This window comes from Squalius cephalus (assembly GCF_949319135.1).
Source record: "Squalius cephalus genome assembly, chromosome: 2".
Classification (NCBI taxonomy): domain Eukaryota; kingdom Metazoa; phylum Chordata; class Actinopteri; order Cypriniformes; family Leuciscidae; genus Squalius; species Squalius cephalus.
This window is the reverse complement of record NC_137123.1, coordinates 49,872,443-49,895,820: the sequence shown is the minus strand read 5'-3', so window position 1 is coordinate 49,895,820 and position 23,378 is coordinate 49,872,443. Positions and strand designations below refer to the sequence as shown.

Genomic DNA, 23,378 nt, shown 5'->3' with positions numbered 1-23,378 from the left:
CGGTGTCATAACCTATATTAGGAGGAAGAGGAGGTCCTAGTGGAGTGTCGTGTGCGTTTCCTGTCCTTCATGGGAGTAGGAAAAGATGTGCATTCATTCGCGTTCGTCATGGACTCTGGGAACCAGCACTTTGAGTGTCATGTTTTTTGGTGTGATCCCAATGCTGGCAGTGTGTCAGAGGCTGTTCAGGCAGCTTGCATGGTGAGTTATGACACCGGAACAACGGTTCTCAAATGCGTTACAAACTTACTGCAGCAGTCTTATTCTATGGGCACTATAGCGAAGCTTTATAACTAAACACAATCGTTGTCAGGACCAGAGCTGGACAATATAATGTAGCTACAAAAATTATATATCAATATTTTTCAGCTTATTGAATACAAACTGGCATTCAAAATGTAAGAATTATTAAAAATGTTTTGAATTATGTCTCTCATGCTCACCTAGGCTGCATTTATTTATAGAAAAATATAGTAAAACTGTAGTATTATTGTGAAATATTTTTGCAATTTAAAAGAGCCCTTTAAAAAAAAAGATAAAATTGCTAATATATTTTAAAATGGAATTTTATTCTTATTTTTTGAGGAATTGAACATTCAAAAGCTTGAATTTGAATGTATTTAAAATTTGAAACCTTTGTAACATTATAAATGTCAAAAGATTTACTGTGACTTTTGAACAAATTAATTTGTCTTTGCTGAATAAAAGCATTCATTTTCATTTATCAAAAAAGTACTTATCCCAAAACTTTTTAATATATAGAAGGGCTGTCAATAGATCATTTTTTTAAGTGCGCTTAATTAGTCCATAATTCATACATATTTGCACACCAAAGCACCCATTCAAAAAAAACTTTTCAGAATTCACAGTGTATAGTAGGCTATGTGTTCAGTGCAACAGCAAAGAGCTTGTTTGCATTTTAGACAAGTCAAGTTATGATACCGAACAGGACCACATGGAGATTCCAAAAATAAATAAATAATGAAACCGGATCTGACTGTACACAGATCCATTCAGAATTACTAAACAAAGCAACATTGACACGAGTCATGACAAATCAAAACATTATTCTGAACGTGTGGAGACAATGTGAATATACTGAAGTGTGTCTGTGCATAAATACAATGTGAGGGCTCGTGCTCTTCAGAAATGATCACAGAATATGACAGAGCTTGTGTTTTAAAGCGAATCAGACACTGGAATTAATAATTCAATATTGCATGTGTTACCGCGTTAACATCGACAGCCCTAATATATATATATATATATATTTATATTCATTAAAATACAGAGCCATAAACAGCTTTGTTACCTTCCTACTAAAATTTAGCACAAAATATATTTTTATGAAAAATGCCCCACTGAGACTTCTGTGAATGAAACTTGATGGCCAAATAAAAAAAAATATGTTAAAATCATTGCAGTATTCACAATATTGCTTAATCGTTGTAAACATTGTTTAGTCAACATGACTATCTGTCTATAACTGTAGGTGTAGTGTCCAAAACTACCACCCAAACTTTTCATAATTTAACAAGATCAAGGTTAAAAGAAGATCTTTTCCAGCCCAGCCTGATGCATTGCATTCGACACATGAATTCATCCACTCACTCTTTCTTCTTGTTTTCTTCTTTGTCTCTGCAGTTGAGGTATCAGAAGTGTCTGGTGGCACGCCCTCCATCTCAGAAAGCCTGCTCACAGGCGCCCCCTGCTGACTCAGTCACACGCCGCGTCTCCACCAGCGTCAAACGTGGAGTTCTGTCCCTCATCGACACGCTCAAACAGAAGAGACCAGTCACTGAGCTCCCCCAGTGATCTGACACACAAGCACGCATACTCACCGTCACGCTCTGCATGCTTATAACTATCAGAATGTCCTGTACATAACCTGTCCAGTCACATGATGGAGATGAAGAGGAACTCGAGGATGAAAACAGTCTGAAAGAAAAACTACACGTAATTATTAAAATGATCTGATGCCAAGAAAAAACTCTCGCAAACACACACACACCTGATCAAGCCTCTCTCTTCCGTCACGCATATGTCAGTCGTGTATATCTGCATGGGAAGACACGCTTCTCCAGCATGACAATAACCAACAGGCTCCGCCCATTGATAAACACCACTCCACCTGGACAAAGGCTGCTAAAAGAGATAACTTAAACTGAAGAAAGTTTGTGTAATTCAGAAAGAACAAAATAGACACACAGCAGAACTTCTTCAAATCGTCACAGTTCATGTGTGCGGGTGTGCAGAAGAGCTTGATGCTGCTTCATTTGCTAAAGGATGTTCGCAAGTGTCATAAAAACTGGCAGTTTTTTTGTTGCATTCTTTGTTATACTGACGAACACAAAAGAAGAAGAATGGATGATGAGAGGAAGTAATGTCATAAAACTCAGAAGATTGTGAATGTTTGCAGTCTGTTCCATTTAAAGTCGGATGTTGAATATTCCCACTTGACATCTTCTGACCAAGGTGCTCCAATGTTCAAAAGATTGTGTAAATCGTCAGTGATATTTTAGTGAAATTTTGCAGGCAAAAATGTCCATTGTCAATAGTGTAGCGATGTATGAAGCGCAGTCCACACAGAAGTCACTTTCAAACCAAGCAGCTTTCTGTTGGCGAATGCAACGAATTTGCCTGATTCGAGTGGAGAAATACCAGTCACACGGATTCCTATTGGAAATGGCTTGGATTCAACCTCAAAAATCGGCCAAACAACAGTGAATGTGACTGCACCTTAAGACAACAAAACAACAATGCTAACTAAGCATTGCTTTTGTTCAACGTCAACAATGCGCAAGTTGGGAGTTCCTTTGCACTTTTCCAAGTAGGAAGTTGGAAATTAAGGCGAACAGCATTAATGTCAAAACGCATCAAAGCTTTCACCAAATTATAATTTTTTTGAAAACGCTTGTCTTCACCGGAAGTCGACGAGGAGGCTTGTAAAAGATGCGGACGTGAAATGAACAACGTTGTTAAATCAAACATCCCCATAGACTTGCCCTGCATTAACACAGTCGGAAGGACATGACCTCTTCAGTTCAGTGTGTAGATGTAAATTATGAATGTGCTTTTTATATTTCTAATGTGAAATTGCCTCTTTTTTTTCTTTTGAAAGAGAGAATGTTGCAGAAGAGAACTAAATTACGCGTAGGGCGAAATACAGGAGGCGGGAAGAACTTTGCTTAGAGCCAAACAGTTCAATGGTGTCACTTCTGCTTTGAACCCCAGCGTAGTGCTTACTTCCTCGAGAGGCTTTCCAGTGACTGAAAGTCAAAAATATCTGCAGCACATCCAAGTTAGTGAAAAAACTATTATTTCAGTTCCAGCATCCGTTCCTCACGTTCGGATGTCATTAGTGGCTCTACATGTCCTGGTTGCGCTTCACAAATGTTGTGTTTTTTTTTGACCCGCACGCTTTACCCACGTGGTCTTGCTGTGCTCTGGCGTGCCACCTGTATTCCTAGACTTACCCTTTCTTTCACAAGGGTTTTGACGAATCACTTATGTGTGTACATACAGTATCTATATATAGCAAACATCATATCATAAGGCTTTATTTTTCAAATTTCAGATACTTTTATTTTGTCATGTTTTCTGTTTTATTTTGGTCGTACTTGCCTTGGCATGTCTTGTGATCCCATTTGTTCTGGCCATACTGTAAAGAAAAAAAAAAAACTCATGTATGTGTTGTAGATAAACCAACTGACAAAACAAAGAAAATAAGAAGAGTGAATGATGGTAGAAATTGTGAATATGAATTTATTTTATGGTCCTTTTTAGGAGAGCTAGCTCTAGGGGAGGAGATGTGAACTGTAAGTGTCTATCTATGCATTCTTTTAGCTCTGAGGAAGATTTGAGAGAGAGAAAAAAAGACACATTGCCTTGCATGTCCTGGGACAATTTAAGAAGAATAACTGTACTGAACAGAAATGATATTTTTTATTTTATTTATTCTATTTTATATCGGTATATACTGGTTTTATTGTGATGTATCATATGCTTAGACATTCTTTACCCTGTCTCGGACAACAAATCAAACAAGAAATGTCAATCCAAAACATTGTACAGTTACTCTGGTGACTCTCGAAAGAGCTGTGTGTGCTCGGATGCTGCCTCGGTAACATAACATTCGAAAGGCCTTGTAGGACCTTCACGTTCTGCCCAAACCAACATTAGATGCTGCTTTAGAATACACTAAGGGCCAGATTTACTAAACAGGGCAAGTTAGCGTGCTATTCCATAATGACCAACGCAATCTACCAATTAGCGTCTGGTTTAAGACATGCTGTTTTGGGCGGTAAATATTGGCGCAAAAAAACCTGTAAATTGAGTAGCGCAGACATTCGTAAATCACCTTGCGTGATTAATTTAAATACTCTCGTCCCATAATTTTTGCGTCTGAAAGGGAAACTCCAACAAATGCATATGCAATAAGATCAGCTGCAAAAATAACCCTATCTACGCCTTTTCAGCGCTAATTTTTCACTGCGTGTCTTTAGTAAATCAGTAGTATTTTAACGCAATTTGAGAAACAATGCAGGAAATTGGCAACAACCGCAGAGTCTCAATCATCTTTTCTTCCCTATTGTGATGAATATCCAAGTAAAACAGCTTCTCAAACAAGAAAAATGTTTATTGCTGTGATCTCTTCATGTGAGTGACGGGTTGTCCTGCCCTCATGCCAGTAAACACGTCATCAGAGATTACGAGGGCCCATGAATTAAAAAATATACATGTGCAGCACACATAAATGATAATAAACACTACAATATTCCATTAAAAAAAAAGTTGTCGGTTTTGGTCTCATGGTGACTTTAAAAGTTTTAAAAATGTGGCGCCCATGTGCAAGACACTGAAAAATCACTGAGACACGGCGCAACGATAAAAGAGGTCCTTCTATTAATGCGTATTGCTAAAATCGGAGCAAAATCGGAAGCAGTGAAAGCTGTTACAGCAGCAAAGGGACTAGCGTTCTATTAATTAGGTCAAGCACCCTGATAATGATAACTTATAGCCTATTATATAACACACCATTTTGGTAATTTTAGTGTATGTTCCAAAATGTCAATTTAAACAATTTCGTCAACAGATACATTCATCAAGTTTGTCACAATCATATTTTTCACAATAACCAAAATTAGAACGCATTTGTTTGGGCAGTATGTAGATGTTCGGCTAGCTCCACTATAACCATTACTCCTGTATCTTGACACACATGGCCCATCGTGTTCTGCTTTCACCCTGCAGATAATCAGAGTATGAGATGCTGAATTAAGCGTCGTCTGTATAGACTTGTCCAATCTGTCTGCGTACTGCACCCCCTCTTTTTATCTCTTTGCAGTTTTGAAGAAGTGCACGTTGGTTTTTGTTTATTTCTTTCATGTGAATTTCACTCTGTGATGTTGGATTTTTTTTAAGGGGGGGGGTCACGGTGAATAAGAATTAATCACACTTTGTTTAGAAATTAATTCGCTGCCAACCAGCAAAGTCAGCTGTTACATGCTAGAGGAAGGGGGCTTATGGGTAATGTAGTCCAGTACAATAATTCAGCGTAGAATCATCATTCTCATGTTAGCCAAGAGTAGTGTGTTTGATTGACTCTTGTGTTCTTGTATGGTGAAACACTCTGATTGATGACTATCAGGGGAATTCTCATCACAAGAACTAATAAGCTAAAAATGAACACTCTACTGAAGTAAACTCAAATACGTTTTTGTGGAAACATTGGCTTTCTCTGCTCTACACTAATTTGTACACCATATAAATGTAAACTGTTGTGAAAATAAATGGCATATCACTAAATACATCTAAATGTTTCTGACTGTTAATTGATCTCATACATACTGTATAGTGAGTATTGTTAGTTGAAAGAATTGTCCTAATGAAATTTATCTCATGGTAGCTCGTAAATATTTTAGGTCTTGTCGAATTTGTGTTTTCATATGATCTCATCTTATGGCCCACTGAGGTTTATGGGTGGACCTTCATGCTTAGCATTTCTCTTAAAATCATAAGTTTTCATACTAAAAATGGAAAAGTTTCACCTTTTGGATTTTTCGCATTTAGAACAAAGTTGTTAAAATGATCCCCGTTCACACAGACGCGCGAAAAAAAAAGCTCTATACTCATGCTAGGCCAGTAGTTGATGATGAAAAGGAAAAAAAAAAAAAAAAGGAAAGAATGTTTTTGAAAGAAAAACTATGCACCTATAGACTGTACTCAACTGAACACTTAAACACATCCGCACGGTCACCATTTTCACCAATTCACATTTTTGTAGTTTACACAGAGACAATAATTGTCGTTTTCAAAAACGTGCACTTTGAAACCCATTTTTAAAACCTAACAGTAAACTAAGAGTTAGTTGACATGTAGTTGAAAAGTTACTTATAGTTAGTAGAATGTCTAAAGCGGACCATTGAAATAAAAGTGTTACCGGATATTCATATTCATATTTTACGAAATATGGGTCAATAAAGCTTTAGTGGCTTAATTATAAAGCCACAATGAAACAGATATTTTCTTTTATATTGTGACGAACATCCAAGTGAAATGGTTCTTGGGTCTATCCATTGGTTGATGAGTTATTTTGATGGAGAATAAGGTCAAAACAAACAAATAAAATATGGTGAATAAAATAGTGGACAAAATGAAGATAATAACAAACAGTTTATAGTGATATAAAATCTGGTTTAAATTAAACGAATACTTAAATGAGATATAAAATACTTTTTGAATGAATTTAAACGCATAATTAAAAGAGATACAAAGTATTGTTTACATTAAATAAGATACAAAATGTGGTTTAATTTAAAAGTAATACATGACCACCACAGATTTTTGATACCAAACCATCTAACACACAATAAAATTAGGACCTTCCTCTGCCGGTTAAATATCACAAATAAAATAATTTATTCAACATGGTATACATGATACAAACAGTTACAGTAATGCCAACAAACCTCATATATCAGTCAACATGAATAATTCAACAAGACTGTTATAGTCATGAGATCAGTAGGCTACCTTGCCTTAATCTGCACACATTGTTTACCACAATTCTACTTTTGTATGGAAGCACACAGGATGTGTGTGTATGAACAACAGGTTGTAACTCAGCGCCATGTCTGTGAACGTAAAATGATCGAGTCTCGGCCTTTGGCGATGCTGCTGGAAGAGGAAAGACTGCTGGACAAATTGGAGGAGTATGGGGACGAAGAGAGGTGTGAAGGACTGAGCGGATAAACGGGAGGGAGACTGAGCTCTCTTGGCCGGGTTTCCTCCCTGTAAGGTTTGCAGGCCTCTGATTTGATCATTTCCGTTTTCGGTTTAACAGATTCTCGTTGAGACGTGGCTCTGCTGTGCAGATGTCTGGATCTATACGGGGAAGCTGGGGTTCTGATGGCAGCAGGTTTGGTTTGAGGTGGAGTTGGTTTAATGGAGTTAACAGTGGCGTGTTGAGGCGGCCGAAGGTGCAGGAGTCTCTTGCGTGGAGGTCGAGACCTGCTTTGGCGTTCTTTACGAGTGTGGGATTTAGACCTCTTTTTTCTCCCAGACTGCTTAGCAACTTTAGCTTGAGGCTTATGACCTTTTGGTCGCTTCTTTCGCACAACGGAAGACTGGTTGTCCGATGGGTCTAGAACACTAAAATGATTTGTAGTGCTAAATGTGGCATCCATAAATGTGGAAGTTTGACTTTTAGAGAGTGGAGTGTGATCTAGGATTGTGGAACTGTCAGTCAGGACTCTAGAAGTGTGTTTTGGAGCGGCTGCTGTCTGACTGACACTGACGGCTGGAGGACTCGGACTGATCATCACTGATGCAGGAGGCTCAATCAAAGAGGAAGGCGGTACAATTGATGTAGATCCCTTTTGTTTTTTCCTCTTTTTCGGTTTCCCTTCATTCAGGGGGTCAGGAGGCATCAGCCCCCCCAACAAACCTTTAGCAAGAGCTCGAGCCAAAATGTCCTGCACAGTTTCTGCCTCTGCTGGGTCATGCTGTTAAGAAACAAAACACACACATGTACATAGTGCAATGTTATTATGTAATGTTATTGACTGATTTTACACAACTTCTGTCAACTGGATTTTAACCAAAAGGTTGTTGAACCATATTCTTGGAACAAGGGTTTATGTCAGGTTGGGGCAAGTTGTCACATGTTTTAATCGAATTCAATCAAATTAATGCATTTATTTAACATACACTATTGTTTGGGATCGTTAAGTTTTTTTTTTTATGTTTTTGCAAGTAATCTCATGCTCACCAGCCTTTATTAGGTCAAACATATAGAAAAAATAACAGATTGTGAAATATTATTACAATTTGAAATAACTGTTTTCTATTTTAATATAATTTAAAATATAATTTATTCCAGTGATGGCAAAGCTGAATTTTCAGCATCCTTACTCCAGTCTTCAGTGTCACATGATCCTTCAGAAATCATTATGCTGATTTGGTGCTCAAGAAACATTTATTATAATAATAATATGATTATTATTTATCAATGTTGAAAACAGTTGTGCTGCTTAATATGCAAACGTCTCAGGTTACGTATGTAACCCTGGTTCCCTGATAGGGAACGAGACGCTGCGTTTGAGACGCGGTGGGAACGCCCTGCGTGATTGCGTCGTGAAGCACGTGTATAATCAGTCCAATGGAAAGACGAGACGTCATAGGTGACGTCATCGACCAGGAAACTATAAAGCACCGCCCCTGACACAGATCGCGTTAGCTTCTGAAAAGCCTGAAGCAAGTCGGTCAGGGCATGCAGGAAGTATGGCAGGCGAACGCAGCGTCTCGTTCACTATCAGGGAACCAGGGTTACATACGTAACCTGAGACGTTTCCTTTCAAGGGAACTCAAGCTGCGTTTGAGACGCGGTGGGAACCCCATACCCACTACGCCATAATGCCAAATGCTCGTTCTGTGTGATGTCCTTGCGCACACTAAGAAGCAAGCAACCTAGCCCCAGGAGTGGAGAGGTCTAGATCATAAAATCTGACAAATGTATGTGGTGAGGACCAGCCCGCCGCATTACAAATATCTTGAAGAGAAACTCCCGAAATTAAAGCCTTAGAGGCAGCCATACTTCTCGTAGAATGGGCTCGAACAGCCAAAGGTGAAGGCTGTCCGGCCGCTTCATAAGCCAGTGAAATAGCCTCAACTACCCACTTGCTCATTACCTGTTTAGATGCAGGGCAACCTTTCCTAGTTGACCCAAAGCAGACAAACAATTGTTCTGATTTACACCACAGGGCAGCTCTGTGGACGTAAGCATCCAAAGCCCGAACTGGGCATAACAGATTAAGTTTTTCCTGATCTGGGGTATTAAATGGTGGAGGATAAAAGGCAAGCAGCACTATTGGGCCCGCAACATTAGTAGGGACCTTAGGGATGTAACCCGGTCTAGGGTGAAGAAATGCCTTCACCATACCAGGTGCAAATTCCAAACATGAAGGCGCAACTGACAAAGCTTGCAAATCTACAATTCTCTTAATAGAAGAAATAACGAGAAGAAATAAAGTTTTTAGAGTGAGGAACTTTTCTGAAACCTCTTCAATGGGCTCGAAGGGAGCCAAGGCCAGACCCTCAAGTACAATGGCCAAATCCCAAGCCGGTGCTCTAGAGTGCAATGCAGGTCTCAACCTCAATGTACCATGGAGAAAACAAATAATCAGAGGATCTCTCCCAAGAGAAGTGCCCCCCAGAGGGATGTGGTAGGCCGATATAGCCGCCACATATATTTTCAAGGTAGAAGGAGATAATCCAGCAGAGAAACGGTCTTGCAAAAAATCAAGAACTGAACCAACAGGGCAGTTAACAGGATCTAGGTGACGTACACCACACCAGGTAGAGAATAATTTCCATTTCAGTGCATAAAGTTTTCTCGTGGAAGGTGCTCTGGAATGGAGAATGGTCTCAATGATCTCAGTCGAGAGACCGGATTCTATAAGCCGGGCCCCCTCAGAGGCCAGGCCCACAGTTTCCACAACTCCGGATTGGGGTGAAATATTGTGCCCCCTGCTTGGGACAGCAGGTCCCTCCTGACAGAAATCTCCAGGTGGAGAGCCGTCCAGAAGAGACACTAAGTCCGAGAACCACACATTTCTAGCCGATTTATGTGCCAAGAACGTTGATGGTCCTGCCAAAGACCTTTCGCCGAGCGGCCACTCATGACCGCCCCCCATTCCGTGAGGGAAGCATCCGTCGAAAGCGTTACGTGTCGACAAGAAGCCCCCAGCACTGGGCCCTGGGCGAGGAACCAAGGTTTCTTCCACATGACCAAGGCACGAAGGCATCGCCGCGTGACCTTGATCGTGCAAAATGGATTTCCCCTCGGAGAAAACCCCTTGGTCCTGAGCCACCACTGCAGAGGTCTCATGTACAGCAGGCCAAAAGTGATTACGTTGGACGCAGCTGCCATGAGCCCCAATAGTCTCTGAAACTGTTTCACAGTGAGTGACTGGCCTAGTTTTACCCCCTTTACAGCTGTGAGAATCGCAGAAATACGTGCAGGAGACAGACGTGCTTGCATTGTTGTCGAATCCCAAATTACACCTAAAAAAGTGGTCCTCTGAGCTGGAAGGAGCACACTCTTCTTGGCGTTGAGCCGCAACCCCAACCTCTTTATGTGAGACAGAACGACATCTCGATGCCGAACTGCCATCTGCTCTGACAGAGCTAGAATCAACCAATCGTCTAGATAGTTTAATATGCGAATGCCCTGGAGTCTCAGAGGAGCCAGAGCTGCATCCATGCATTTTGTAAAGGTGCGGGGTGATAAACCTAGGCCGAAGGGAAGAACCCGATACTGGTATGCTTCGCCGCCGAAAGCGAACCTTAGGAACTTCCTGTGATGAGGATGGATAGATACATGGAAGTACGCGTCCTTCAAGTCTATTGTGACAAACCAGTCCTCGGACTGAATCTGTGACACAATCTGTTTGAGTGTAAGCATTCTGAACTTGAGTTTCTGAACCCTGCTGTTTAACTGACGCAGATCTAGAATAGGATGCAACCCCCCATCCTTTTTTGGAACAATGAAATAACGGCTGTAAAACCCTGAGTCTCTGCTGGGAGGAGAAACCCTTTCTATAGCCCCTTTTTTTAGAAGCGTCAGTACTTCCTGTTCCATAACCAGAGCCTGCAGTTCACCACTGTGGGAAGGACCCCTTGAAATCTGGGCAGACGAGAACCGAACTGAATTCTGTAACCCTTTTCTATTACATTCAGGACCCACTGCGAAATATTTGGTAGAAGTTTCCACGCTACTAAAAATTCTCGAGACTGGCCTCTGGATTTGGTTGAACAGTCATTTCGGTGCCCTGAAACGGCGAACCGGCAGGGAACAACCGAAGTGGCAGCGCTGCAACTCTCCTCGGAGAATCGCCCCCCAGAGGGCGCCAAGGAGGAGTGGTTCCTCGAAACCGTCCCTCCCCGGAGGGGACCACCCTCAGAAGCCTGACAACCTTGGCGTCAGGACTTCTTCTTAGTCCAAGCTCTCTTAGAGATGACGGTCCTCAGATCCTGTCTACCCCTACCCCTAACAGGCTTGGACTGCGACCGCCACCCAGACTCCCCAGGTTGTGGAGGAGCCCGAGCGGCGACGCTCTACTTTTGTTGCACTCTGTGCTGCTGTTGTGAGGAGCTCGTAAATCTGAAAGATTTAACCATAGATGATGTTCCGTGGCCACCAGGGCTGCCATAGATCGACCAACAGATTTGGCCGTCTCCTTGGTGGCCCGGAGAGATAGATATGTTTCGAATTGCGTCAGCGCTGACTTCCTCACAATTGTCCATGTCTTTCAGCAGGTCAGCCTGGTATGCCTGTAAAATAGACATAGTATGTAGCATGCCGCGGCTTGACCTGCTGCCGAATATGCTTTACCCACCAGTGAAGATGTAGCTTTTAATGGCTTGGTGGGTAACGTCGGGGCTTTCAGAGATGACGCTGACTCGGGGGAGAGATGGCTCGCAAGCGTCTCTTCCGCCGGAGGCATTGTCAAATAACCATAGTGAGAAATATCTTTTATTTTACTATAGTTAGATGTCTGTGGATTATGTACTCTGAATGATACTGGTTTATTCCACGATCTCGACACCTCGGTGTGGAGATCGGGAAAAAACGGAAGTTCCCGACGAGGAGGTCGTGATTTAGATGGCAAATATCTTTCATCTAATAAACTCTTTCGTTTTGATTCACTCTCAACTTCATCTGCTGGCCAGTCAATATTTAATTTAGCAACAGCACGAGTCAAGACCTCCATAAGCTCCTCATCAACATGGGTATAAGCTGGCGAAGACTCATATTCCCTTTCTGTATCAACACTAACGACATCCAATTCCTCAGAACTGGATAGCCGCAGCATTGGTGCCTCAACCTGGGAAGGAGAAGCCGCAGAGCGGGCTCCTTCTTGGGCAGAGGCACTGGATTCAGCAGGTAAGGGCTGAGAAAGGGCGGGGCCCATCTCAAACCCCGCTACTAAATCCATATGCGAACCCCAAGATGAAAGCCTCCGCTGTGCCTCGGCAGCAGGGGGACCCGCACCTCGGGGAACGCGAACCGAACCGCCCCCCTCAAAGAACGCCCGGCGAGAGCGGAGTGTCCGCATGGACAGCTTTACGCAATGCTCACGGTCAGCTCCCTCGAGAACTGACTGGGCATGCTCCACTCCCAAACAAGCAACACAAAGCTGATGTGTGTCACCACCCGTGATGAAACGAGGGCAGGGAACAACACATTGCTTAAAATCTTGCTTGCTCGCCATTTTATATATATATATATATATATATATATATGTGTGTGCTTGAACTCTGACAAACAACAGTAAATAAACAAGGACAGATATACAGAGAGCGCTTGCTGAAGGCACAGAAGCTAACGCGATCTGTGTCAGGGGCGGTGCTTTATAGTTTCCTGGTCGATGACGTCGCCTATGACGTCTCGTCTTTCCATTGGACTGATTATACACGTGCTTCACGACACAATCACGCAGGGCGTTCCCACCACATCTCAAACGCAGCTCGAGTTCCCTTGTAAGGGAACCATGATTTTTTAGGATTCTTTGATTAATAGAGAGTTTAAAAGAACAGTATTTAAATAGAAAATCTATATAAATGCCTTTACTGTCACTTTTGATTAATTTAATTTGCTGAATACAAGTATTCATTTCTTTAAAAAGAAATACTAGAAATATTACATATTATAAATATATTTACTGTCACTTTAGATACATTTAATGCATTCTTGCTGAATAATAATTACTAACCCCAACCCCACTTTTGAATTTTACATTCCATCCATCCATCCATCCATCCATCCATCCATAATATAGTTTCACTATTTTCATTATTGTTTTGTGTTTCACAACTGCTTTACTATCAGTGATTAATGGCAGATTCCCATAATGACAATATTTGGGGGCAATGTATAATAAAAAATAAATAAATAAACAACTACCCCGAAAAATATTCAATGTAGTACAAAAACTAGCTCCAGTCTATACACTGTCTAGTGCTTTCACACATACACACACAAGAAGCTACAGGCTTGTTTCCCTTTTTCCTGTGTGTGGTCTTGTGTGGATGCTAATGTGATCAGACACAAGTGTTCATTATTTAGTGTGAACCGGAGCTACACTGCCAGTATTTAGGACAGCAATGCATCAAGCTCTGGATGAGAGCGGTGTGTGTGTGTGTGTGTGTGTGTGTGTGTGTGTGTGAGCTCTCTAATCACACACATACTCATTTTAACATATATGAATCACAGCATATCCTTATGGCTGTAAAAATTCATTTATATAATATTATATATATATATATATATATATATATATATATATAATTATTACTGTATGTTAAAAAATCTGTTAGTCTGATTCTGTCTCTTTCCTTCTTACCTCTCTTTTCATCACACAGAGGAAACAGCCATTTGTGACGTCAGATGATTCAGTTCTGAAAAACTTCTCTTTCTCATCATCCCATCCTGCACTGACCAGCCTGTGAGAAACATGTAGAAAGAAAAAGAGATGTTTGTGTTGTAAATTCAATCTAACTTATATCCATTTTCTCATAGCTCAAACATTCATAATCCTTCCCCACTTGCTTTTCCATGGATTAACTGCTGTTTCCATGGATACAGCAACTTTAAATCCGTACAGTTAGTGGCGTGTGACAGGAAGGACTTAATGCTTGGACAGTGTTTGTGTGTGTGTGAGTGTGAGTGTGAGTGTGATTGTGAGTGTGTGTTACCTGAAGGGCAAAGCTTTTGCTTTGCTTTCTGCGTTTTCAAGCGCTCTCTTCACAAGTTGTTCATTCTCCTCTGGATATACTGAGCATGTGCAGTACACTACGCCTTTCACTTTAGGAACTGCAGTTAAGAAAGTCAAGTTAAACCACATGATGTGATTTAGTCAATGTATGATTATTAAATAAACAAACACTACAAAAAAATTGGGGGGTACAAAAAAACTACAAGATTCTTGGATGAATAGAAAATTTAAAACATTTATTTGAACAAGAGCATTTATTTTAAATCATTTTGTTTTAGTGTTACATTGTTACATGTACTTACTACAGTAATAACAGTAAATTAAATACAATTACAAGCAACTAACCCTAGTAATAACAGTAAATTATGCATAATTACATGCAACTAACCCTCAACTAAACCCTATTCCTACCCTAACCCTATAGTAAGTAAATGTAGTTGCTTAATATTACTCAGTACTTAAATATATAATTACACTGTAACAAGGACAACTTAAAATGAATTGTAAGCAAAATCTTTTGTAATATTATAAGTCTTCCTAATTAAACTGCAAAATGCATGCAGAAAACAATTTTATCAAGTTAATGCAGTAAATGCAAACTGTGGTCATCAAGAAATAATATATTGTTTACATGATTATTTTTTTTAGCTTTTTACTGGAAAATAAGACAAAATGACTGATTCATTATTTTTAATTGTTATGAATTCATTATTATTAGTCAATTATTTTTGTAGTGTGGTGAGAGAACATGAACACAGATAAAAAAATTAATTAACAAATTAATAGAAAAAGCTTTAGGCCGGTGACACACTGGATGCGTGGCGTGAGCGTGGCGTTTCTGTTGCGTGTCAGCTGCGTGGCGGCTGCATCGCGTTTTCCATGTCTTTGCACACCAGAAGCGTGTCTGACGTGGCGCTGCTGCTGCTAGGTGACATATTGTGATATATTTGACACATGGGGAGAGAGTTGTGGAAGGCCTATACTTCATGTTAAACATAAATATATAGCAGCAAAGACAACGTCGGCAGTGTTGACGGCAATATAGACTATAGAATATTTCGTTCTGTATTGACAGGTGCAGTATTTGAAAATCGATAATATTTTTTTAAATTGCATTTATATTTGCATTTATGTCAAACCCTAGACACTTTCAAACATCAAAATGACATTTATTAATATGTATTCATGTCAAAATGTCATATAAACATATTTTCCTATTCAATTTTGCCTGGAAACGCTTCCAAGACGCTTGCGTGTCGCGTGAAAAATAGGCGTCGGTTCTATTTCTAGCATGCACGCGTTTTCCGCGCGGCTCAAGCCGCGCCTGAGACGTGTCACGCACGCAGTGTGCAAGCTCTAACCTGTTAACATGGGAGCCGAAATAAAAACGGACACGCCACGCAGCTGAGACGCTTACGCCACGCATCCAGTGTGTCACCGGCCTTAGACATGGAACTTTTCAGTGTCACAAAAAAACAACAACAAAAAAAAATTCAGGTAGTAAATGAATGTGTGTGAGAGTGAGTGTAGTCCCGGTAACATTGTGGGGAAAAAATTTCCCCAATAAAGATGCTAATTCCAGAAATCTTTGACTGTGGCGACATTTTTAGGTCCCATGAGAAAAAATGCTATCATTCTAAATATTTTGAAAATGTAACAATGCAGAAAGTTGTCTTGTTGTGGTTTTGTTTAGGGGTAGTGTTAGGGTGTGGGGGATAGAATACAGTTTGTACAGTATAAAAATCATTATGTCTATGAAAAGTCCCCATAAAACATAGAAACCCAACATTGTGTGTGTGTGTGTGTGTGTGTGTGTGTGTGTGAGAGAGTGACTCACAGTTAAGTGCATGACTGAGGTCTTGTGTCTGCTTATCAACTAGTGGCTTCAGTTTACTGTCAGAGATGGTTCCTTTAGATAGGCCATGCAACAGCCCTCTGTCTGATAAAGAGCAGTGTGTTATCTCGAAATGTTGTTTCAAATGATCAGATCATACATATTTGTTGCTGTACCTCCATTCTCATTGAGGATAAACTCAACGGGGTTACAGAGCGCTGAGGCAGAACACCGTGGGAGCAACACAATCACCCGGACCTTCTGAATACGCATATCCCATTCATTAAGCTCATTGAAGTACTCAGACATCAGTTTCACATCTATGCAAAAAGACAGAAAACACCCGAGTATCAATGCTTCACTACTGGCTAAACACAGGAAAGGCACTATACTACGGTATGCAGACATTTACTCATTATAAGGTTAGGCAGGGTAACACTTACTTTTGCAGCCAGTAGAGGTGAGGATAGTTTGTAATTCCTTGTTGAAGGTGGAGACATTAAGGACCCCACATACATGTACACAGCCAGAACAGGCAATGGCCTGGAGAGCCACATGAGCCACAGTCCAAGCAGAAAAAGACCCCACCATCAGAACGTCACCACCCTCCACCAACAGCGGGCCAACCGCACATGCAGCCAGACTGCGAGATTTATCCTGAAGTCACACACACACATTAATCCCGGATATGTGTTTGCACCATCAGAATGACATGGAAGCTTGTTTCCGCCAATTGCGAGTTATAATCTCGCAATTGGGAGAAATAAAGTCGGAATTGCGATATAAACTCGCGAGTTTAAAGTCAGAATTGCAAGATAAAGAATGATGAATATAGAATGAATGATGCTTATGTGTCTTTATTACCTGTATTATGAGTGTGTGTTCTGTCACTAGTTTGGTTTTCTCCAGTTGTTTTGTAAGCCTTCTGGGAAACAGCAGGACGTTAGAACAGTGTTTGTCCTTACAGAACACATTTCCCACCAGGTGCATGTGTGAATCGACCTGAGTGAAGCCCGATGTCCGCAGAGTCTCACACACGTTTTCAATGCTGGATGAATTGGTATAAAAACACAATATATATCAGGCAGTGTATATATTAAATAAGAAGAATACATTTGTGTACATACACACAGACACACACTACCTGGCTTTGAGGGTGTTGACCCAGGCATAGATCGGTACTGTCTGTGATCTTTGTTGTTTAGCCCTCACAGCTGGAGGCAGGTAACTGTCAATTGTCAGCAAATTCTGCTTTATTCTGCACTGAGCCAGTGAAGCTTCCAGTTTGGTCTTGAACCTGATACACACAAATATACAAGCACCATTTATAAAGTCCAATGTCTTTAAAGAGCTGTGGCATTTCACCAGAGGAGTTTTTTATTTTATTTTATTTGAAGTTCAGGACATTTAATGGAGTTCTCAGATATGCTTCATTTAAGTATTATCTTAGCCTCAGATGTTCTTCCCAAAACTCATTTTAGGAGCGATAAAAATTATTTTGAAAGAGCTATAAAATGTATGTTTACAACAACCCAGGTAATTTAGTTCTTTAATATAATCTATGGAAATTCTATTTCTGCTTCAGAGTTAAAAAGTAGTCACAATTGCTAAATATGAGGTCACATTATACAAAGTCACAATTGGAGGACAGAAAGTCGACATCACGAGAAATCACAATTTTGAGATGTATAAAACTCTGAGGAAACAGGCATCCATCAAAATCTTTGTTGAGAATTTTTCTGAAATTTGTGGACACATTTTTCTCAGAAAATACACAGTTGAGGGTTTTCACTACAAACATGATTCACAGAACATGATTCAGTCTAACTTTATAAAGGATGAATTTTCACAGGGCAGACCTGCTCATACTGACCTATAAAGGCTGTCCTCCACCTGTCTCACTTCTTTTATACGTCCTTCCTCTACTCTTTTGATTGGCTCTCTGGGCTCGAACTTCCTGTCAAGGAGGTCATAGAGTACGACCACCACAAGAGCCATGAGGTCGTCTGGCTGAACATAAACACAAACTCACACATCAAACACATCAAAGTCAATCCCAATACCAACACAAAAGGGCAGATGTCAGTCAACAGACCCACCATTTGCTGAGAACGGTAAAAGTAGCTGTCAGTCAGGATCTCCTCCAGTAGATCTTGGTCTGTGATGGTAGCAGGAGAGAGTTTGTGATATTTAGAAGATGGTGGTTAGTTGTAATTCAACACCATAATATGAAGACATGTAGTGGGGAGTAAAAAACCCAGCAATATACTCCAGAGATCCTAAAATACCCAACAGCAAAACTGATGTGTGAGTTACATCAGTTTTGCTGAGGAATTAATTTAAAAATAGCTGGATTCCAACTCAGACATGGCTTACTGAATATAAAAAAGAATGAATGCGAGTTGAATTTAAATTTTAACAATGAATCAAGACTATTTTAAAATAAAAATAATCAGAATTTATGTCTTGTAAAATATTACTTCGGAGAGGAAAATGCCTTTTTATCTTTCTTAGATGTAAGATTATTTTTAGATTTAAGCTCGGAACAAGCAAAAAAAAGATCATTTAAAAAATTTTGGGAAAAAAATGAATATACATTAAAAAAAATATATGTATATATTTTTGCCCCTTTAAATTAATGTATAATAAACAAGACTGATAAGCTTATGTCTAATCCTATCTGAATATATAAATTTAAATAATTTGTGTAATCTGCGTTTCTGGATGATAGAACTGACTGCGAATATGAACTGACCTCATGCTCACAGCTCAGTGCAGCCATTAAAGTGCTATAGCAGTCAGTGAACTGATGTCTGACCTGACTGCACTAAAAGCAAATAGATGTCCTTAAAAAAAGAAAAAAGTAAAAAAGCCTCCCCTAAGCAAAAAGTTTGAGAAAGTGAGGGCAAAGCAGAGCAAGGAAGAGAGAGAGAGAGAGAGAGAGAGAGGGGGGGGGGGGGGGGGGGGGGGCATGTTAAGACATGTTAAGCTACAAGGAGAAACCCAACCAGAATGTGACCAGACATTCCCAAATTATTGATTCAGGACTTCAGTAATCGAAAGAAGAGGGGGAAGGCATGGAAAGATGAGGTCAGAGGAAAAGAAATTACTTCTATGGAGAGTGTGAGACTTCTTTTTTTCAGGCACTGAACCACACCCTGAAAGTCAGTCTAATATCTTCAAATCTACATTTACTGATATACTGTAAAACTTTAGAAGCAATACAATGAAACTTTCTTATGTCTAGATTTTAATATTGTCTAGATTTTATATTTGTAGACACCCTAATGTTTAAAGCCGGCAATAAAAAAAAATAAAATAATAATAATAATTTTGAGTTAAAAGTAATACACTTTAGGTCAATATAAATTAAGATTTTTAACAATATTTTGGAAATAACCTGCAACACTGACTAATTACTTAAAGTTTCATTCAGAAACCACCAAAGAATAAAAAGTGTGACAACCAACTCCAGTCTCTTCTACAACATTAGCAAAAGGAAAAACTCTCCTCTGCAGTACTGTCGGACAGGATAGGAAATAACTGTGGAATTCTGGGTAATAGTATTATACGTTTATGACTCTTCATCTGTTTCCAACTGCACCTTTGAGTCCTGTATCTGAGGAACTGAATAATTGATGTTAAAGATTTGTGGGCCACAAATAGCATGACATCAGGGATCACAGGGACATTAACTGCACGCTCCAAAAACAATCAAGATAAACTGGACACGTTAGATTCTTGTGCTGTCTAAATCTCATCACTTTATGATATTTACATTCCTACCAAATTTCCTACTTGTATTGTTGTTTCTCATACAAGATCAGGCAGGGAAAGCCCAGTTTTAAGCTGAAGGAGAATACTGAAATATGATATTTTAAAGAAAAAGCAATTCTTATCCTGATAATCATACAAACTCCATTTTGGTTTTAAGGCCTGGCTTTATTTTTCACTTACATTTCAGGCTGTTAAATGCCAGCTCATATGCCCAGTGCTCATTCTGCTTGGTGTTGGCATCACTGTCGTCGACAATCCCAGAATCATCGTCATCATCATCATCATCATCATCTCCACCGGGACTGATGTGCCCATAGCGAATGAGTCTGTGTGCGAGGTCTTTCTCCACATGAGTTTTCTGGAAAATAGCTGCAGCATGAAAGTACACAGAGTCGGGGAATCCCAAAGGTGCCCCCCCTCTCTCCATCCTGGCTCGGTTCCTTTCTGCAAACACTGCAGTGACCCTCTTTTTAAGGGACTGAACACATACTTTCCTCACAGAGTTCTTTGGAGACTCTGGAGTGTGTGCTTTATTCTTAGGAGTGGATTCTTGATCCTGTAAGTTCAGTGATGTGACATCAGGCAGATCTGAGTCCAGTGTGGAGTTGAGAGTCTGTTTAACCATTCTTCTAGAGCCAAGTTCTGTGAATAAATACTGAATTAGTGAGTATCATAGATCATTTATTATTATTTCACACACATTATTTAATCTAGTAGTTTTCAGCTGTGACAATATAAAAGGCAATTATTTAACTTTGTAAATAACATTCTGTGTTAATTTCACACTGAATAGGGTTTCTCACACAGTAAACCGGTAATTCGGTCTTTACATAGCCTACATGATACAATAGGGATCATCATATTTTATTCTATTTGACAGCATTTTGTTTACATAGTATTTTCACTCTGTATGCAAAAGAATATTCCGTATACAGCAGCTTGCTTTCTTTCTTTCTGTTAATTGCTTGATTTAAATCAGAATTTTAGTGGAATTTCAAGAATTTTAACTGATTTTCAATGTGGAGTTTTGAACTCCACTGTACTGTCTAAAAGTTTGGGGTCAGTGAGACTTTTTTTCTTCTTCTGAAAGATATACAGGTGAAACTCGAAAAATTAGAATATTGTGCAAAAGTTCATTTATTTCAGTAATTCAACTTAAAAGGTGAAACTAATATACACTCACCTAAAGGATTATTAGGAACACCTGTTCAATTTCTCATTAATGCAATTATCTAATCAACCAATCACATGGCAGTTGCTTCAATGCATTTAGTGGTGTGGTCCTGGTCAAGACAATCTCCTGAACTCCAAACTGAATGTCAGAATGGGAAAGAAAGGTGATTTAAGCACTTTTGAGCGTGGCATGGTTGTTGGTGCCAGACGGGCCGGTCTGAGTATTTCACAATCTGCTCAGTTACTGGGATTTTCACGCACAACCATTTCTAGGGTTTACAAAGAATGGTGTGAAAAGGGAAAAACATCCAGTATGTGGCAGTCCTGTGGGCGAAAATGCCTTGTTGATGCTAGAGGTCAGAGGAGAATGGGCCGACTGATTCAAGCTGATAGAAGAGCAACTTTGACTGAAATAACCACTCGTTACAACCGAGGTATGCAGCAAAGCATTTGTGAAGCCACAACACGCACAACCTTGAGGCGGATGGGCTACAACAGCAGAAGACCCCACCGGGTACCACTCATCTCCACTACAAATAGGAAAAAGAGGCTACAATTTGCATGAGCTCACCAAAATTGGACAGTTGAAGACTGGAAAAATGTTGCCTGGTCTGATGAGTCTCGATTTCTGTTGAGACATTCAGATGGTAGAGTCAGAATTTGGCGTAAACAGAATGAGAACATGGATCCATCATGCCTTGTTACCACTGTGCAGGCTGGTGGTGGTGGTGTAATGGTGTGGGGGATGTTTTCTTGGCACGCTTTAGGCCCCTTAGTGCCAGTTGGGCATCTTTTAAATGCCACGGCCTACCTGAGCATTGTTTCTGACCATGTCCATCCCTTTATGACCACCATGTACCCATCCTCTGATGGCTACTTCCAGCAGGATAATGCACCATGTCACAAAGCTCGAATCATTTCAAATTGAAATTGGTTTCTTGAACATGACAATGAGTTCACTGTACTAAAATGGCCCCCACAGTCACCAGATCTCAACCCAATAGAGCATTCGTGCCCTGGATGTGCATCCCACAAATCTCCATCAACTGCAAGATGCTATCCTATCAATATGGGCCAACATTTCTAAAGAATGCTTTCAGCACCTTGTTGAATCAATGCCACGTAGAATTAAGGCAGTTCTGAAGGCGAAAGGGGGTCAAACACAGTATTAGTATGGTGTTCCTAATAATCCTTTAGGTGAGTGTATTATATAGACTCATTACATGCAAAGTGAGATATTTCAAGCCTTTATTTGTTATATATATATATTTGTTACAGCTAATCTAAGAAATTTTGAAAATGTTCGTAAGCAGTAAGCCATAATCATCAAAATTATAACAAATAAAGGCTTGAAATATCTCACTTTGCATGTAATTTTCTATATAATATATTAGTTTCACCTTTTAAGTTGAATTACTGAAATAAATGAACTTTTGCATGATATTCTAATTTTTAGAGTTTCACCTGTAATACTTTTATTGAGCAAGGATGCAATAAATTGATCAAAGGTGACAGTTAAAACTTCTACATTGCTACACACACACACACACACACACACACACACACACACACACACACACACACACACACACACACATATATATATATATATATATATATATATATATATAAATTAATACTGTCCTTTTGAAATGTCTATTCACTAAGTAATCCTCAAAAATGTACCACAGCTTCCACAATAATTTTCAACAGTTTTTTCAAGTATTTTTTCTTGAGCAACTAATCAGTTTAAAATAATTTCTGAAGAATCATGTGAAACTGAAGACTGGACTAATGGCTGCTGATAATTCAGCTTTGCCATTTAAAAAAAATATATATTAAAATAGAAAACATTTATTTTAAATCATAATTGTATTTCACAATAATACAGTTTTTTAATGTATTTTTTATCAAATAAATGCACCCTAAGTGAGAAAATAAATGACTTTTTTCAAAAACATTAAGAAATCTTACCAACCCTGAAGAAGTGTGAAAATACAGTTTGCTCCAAAAGCCTGGGACCACTAGAACCTGTGACCAAGAAATAGTGCATAATCTTAAATATTTCTTATTTATTTTACACCATAAGATTTCTTTTGTTTTTAAATTTCAAAATCCTGTTACTGTTTGCTTATTACCAGGTTTAAATTAGAAACATCTAATTCTAAATAAAATCGAATTAGTCAAAATTAAATTTTAATACGTACCTCTCATAACGTAGGCTAAGCACAGTCAGCTCAGCAACAGGTATGAATATGCGAGCAGAATGTGAGAATTAGGAGCCCTCTCTCCATCGGTGTGTCCCCCTGGTCTCA

The 23,378-nt window shown here is 39.6% G+C and overlaps 2 protein-coding genes across 12 annotated transcripts in view; one reads left to right on the top strand and one right to left on the bottom strand.

The window, feature by feature from the left end:
* The window catches only part of apbb2b (amyloid beta (A4) precursor protein-binding, family B, member 2b), a 58,584-nt gene extending 52,772 nt beyond the window's left edge, over positions 1-5,812 (top strand). For all 10 annotated transcript variants that reach the window (XM_079847581.1, XM_079847580.1, XM_079847576.1 and 7 more), the window contains 2 exons: positions 22-201; positions 1,645-5,812. In XM_079847581.1, coding sequence (XP_079703707.1) covers positions 22-201; positions 1,645-1,815 — 351 coding nt within the window. In that variant the 3' untranslated portion in view covers positions 1,816-5,812. The remainder of the gene's footprint in view (positions 1-21; positions 202-1,644) is intronic.
* A 1,075-nt stretch (positions 5,813-6,887) lies between these two features.
* On the bottom strand, positions 6,888-23,102 carry LOC307147850 (putative methyltransferase NSUN7). 2 transcript variants are annotated; one of them, XM_079852891.1, is made up of 12 exons: positions 23,042-23,102; positions 20,071-20,532; positions 18,213-18,271; positions 17,987-18,123; positions 17,258-17,410; positions 16,978-17,161; positions 16,557-16,770; positions 16,290-16,433; positions 16,117-16,218; positions 14,260-14,377; positions 13,908-14,007; positions 6,888-8,006 (listed from the first exon to the last, which is right to left on the bottom strand). In XM_079852891.1, exons 2-12 carry the CDS (start codon positions 20,513-20,515, stop codon positions 7,125-7,127), a joined length of 2,538 nt encoding a protein of 845 aa, XP_079709017.1. In that variant the 5' UTR covers positions 20,516-20,532; positions 23,042-23,102; the 3' UTR covers positions 6,888-7,124. The 2 variants fall into 2 exon arrangements, with proteins under 2 accessions (XP_079709017.1, XP_079709016.1); XM_079852890.1 differs by having other exon boundaries at positions 23,038-23,088.
* Positions 23,103-23,378: the final 276 nt, after the last annotated feature.

Excerpts from the sequence above, each read along its gene's own strand:
- LOC307147850 (XM_079852891.1), bottom strand. The coding sequence starts at position 20,515 with ATGGTTAAACAGACTCTCAACTCCACACTGGACTCAGATCTGCCTGAT. Across the intron at positions 17,411-17,986 it reads GTGGAGGACAGCCTTTATAG|GTTCAAGACCAAACTGGAAG; the intron begins GTCAGTATGAGC and ends TGTGTGTATCAG. Across the intron at positions 16,771-16,977 it reads AACACACACTCATAATACAG|GATAAATCTCGCAGTCTGGC; the intron begins GTAATAAAGACA and ends GTGTGACTTCAG.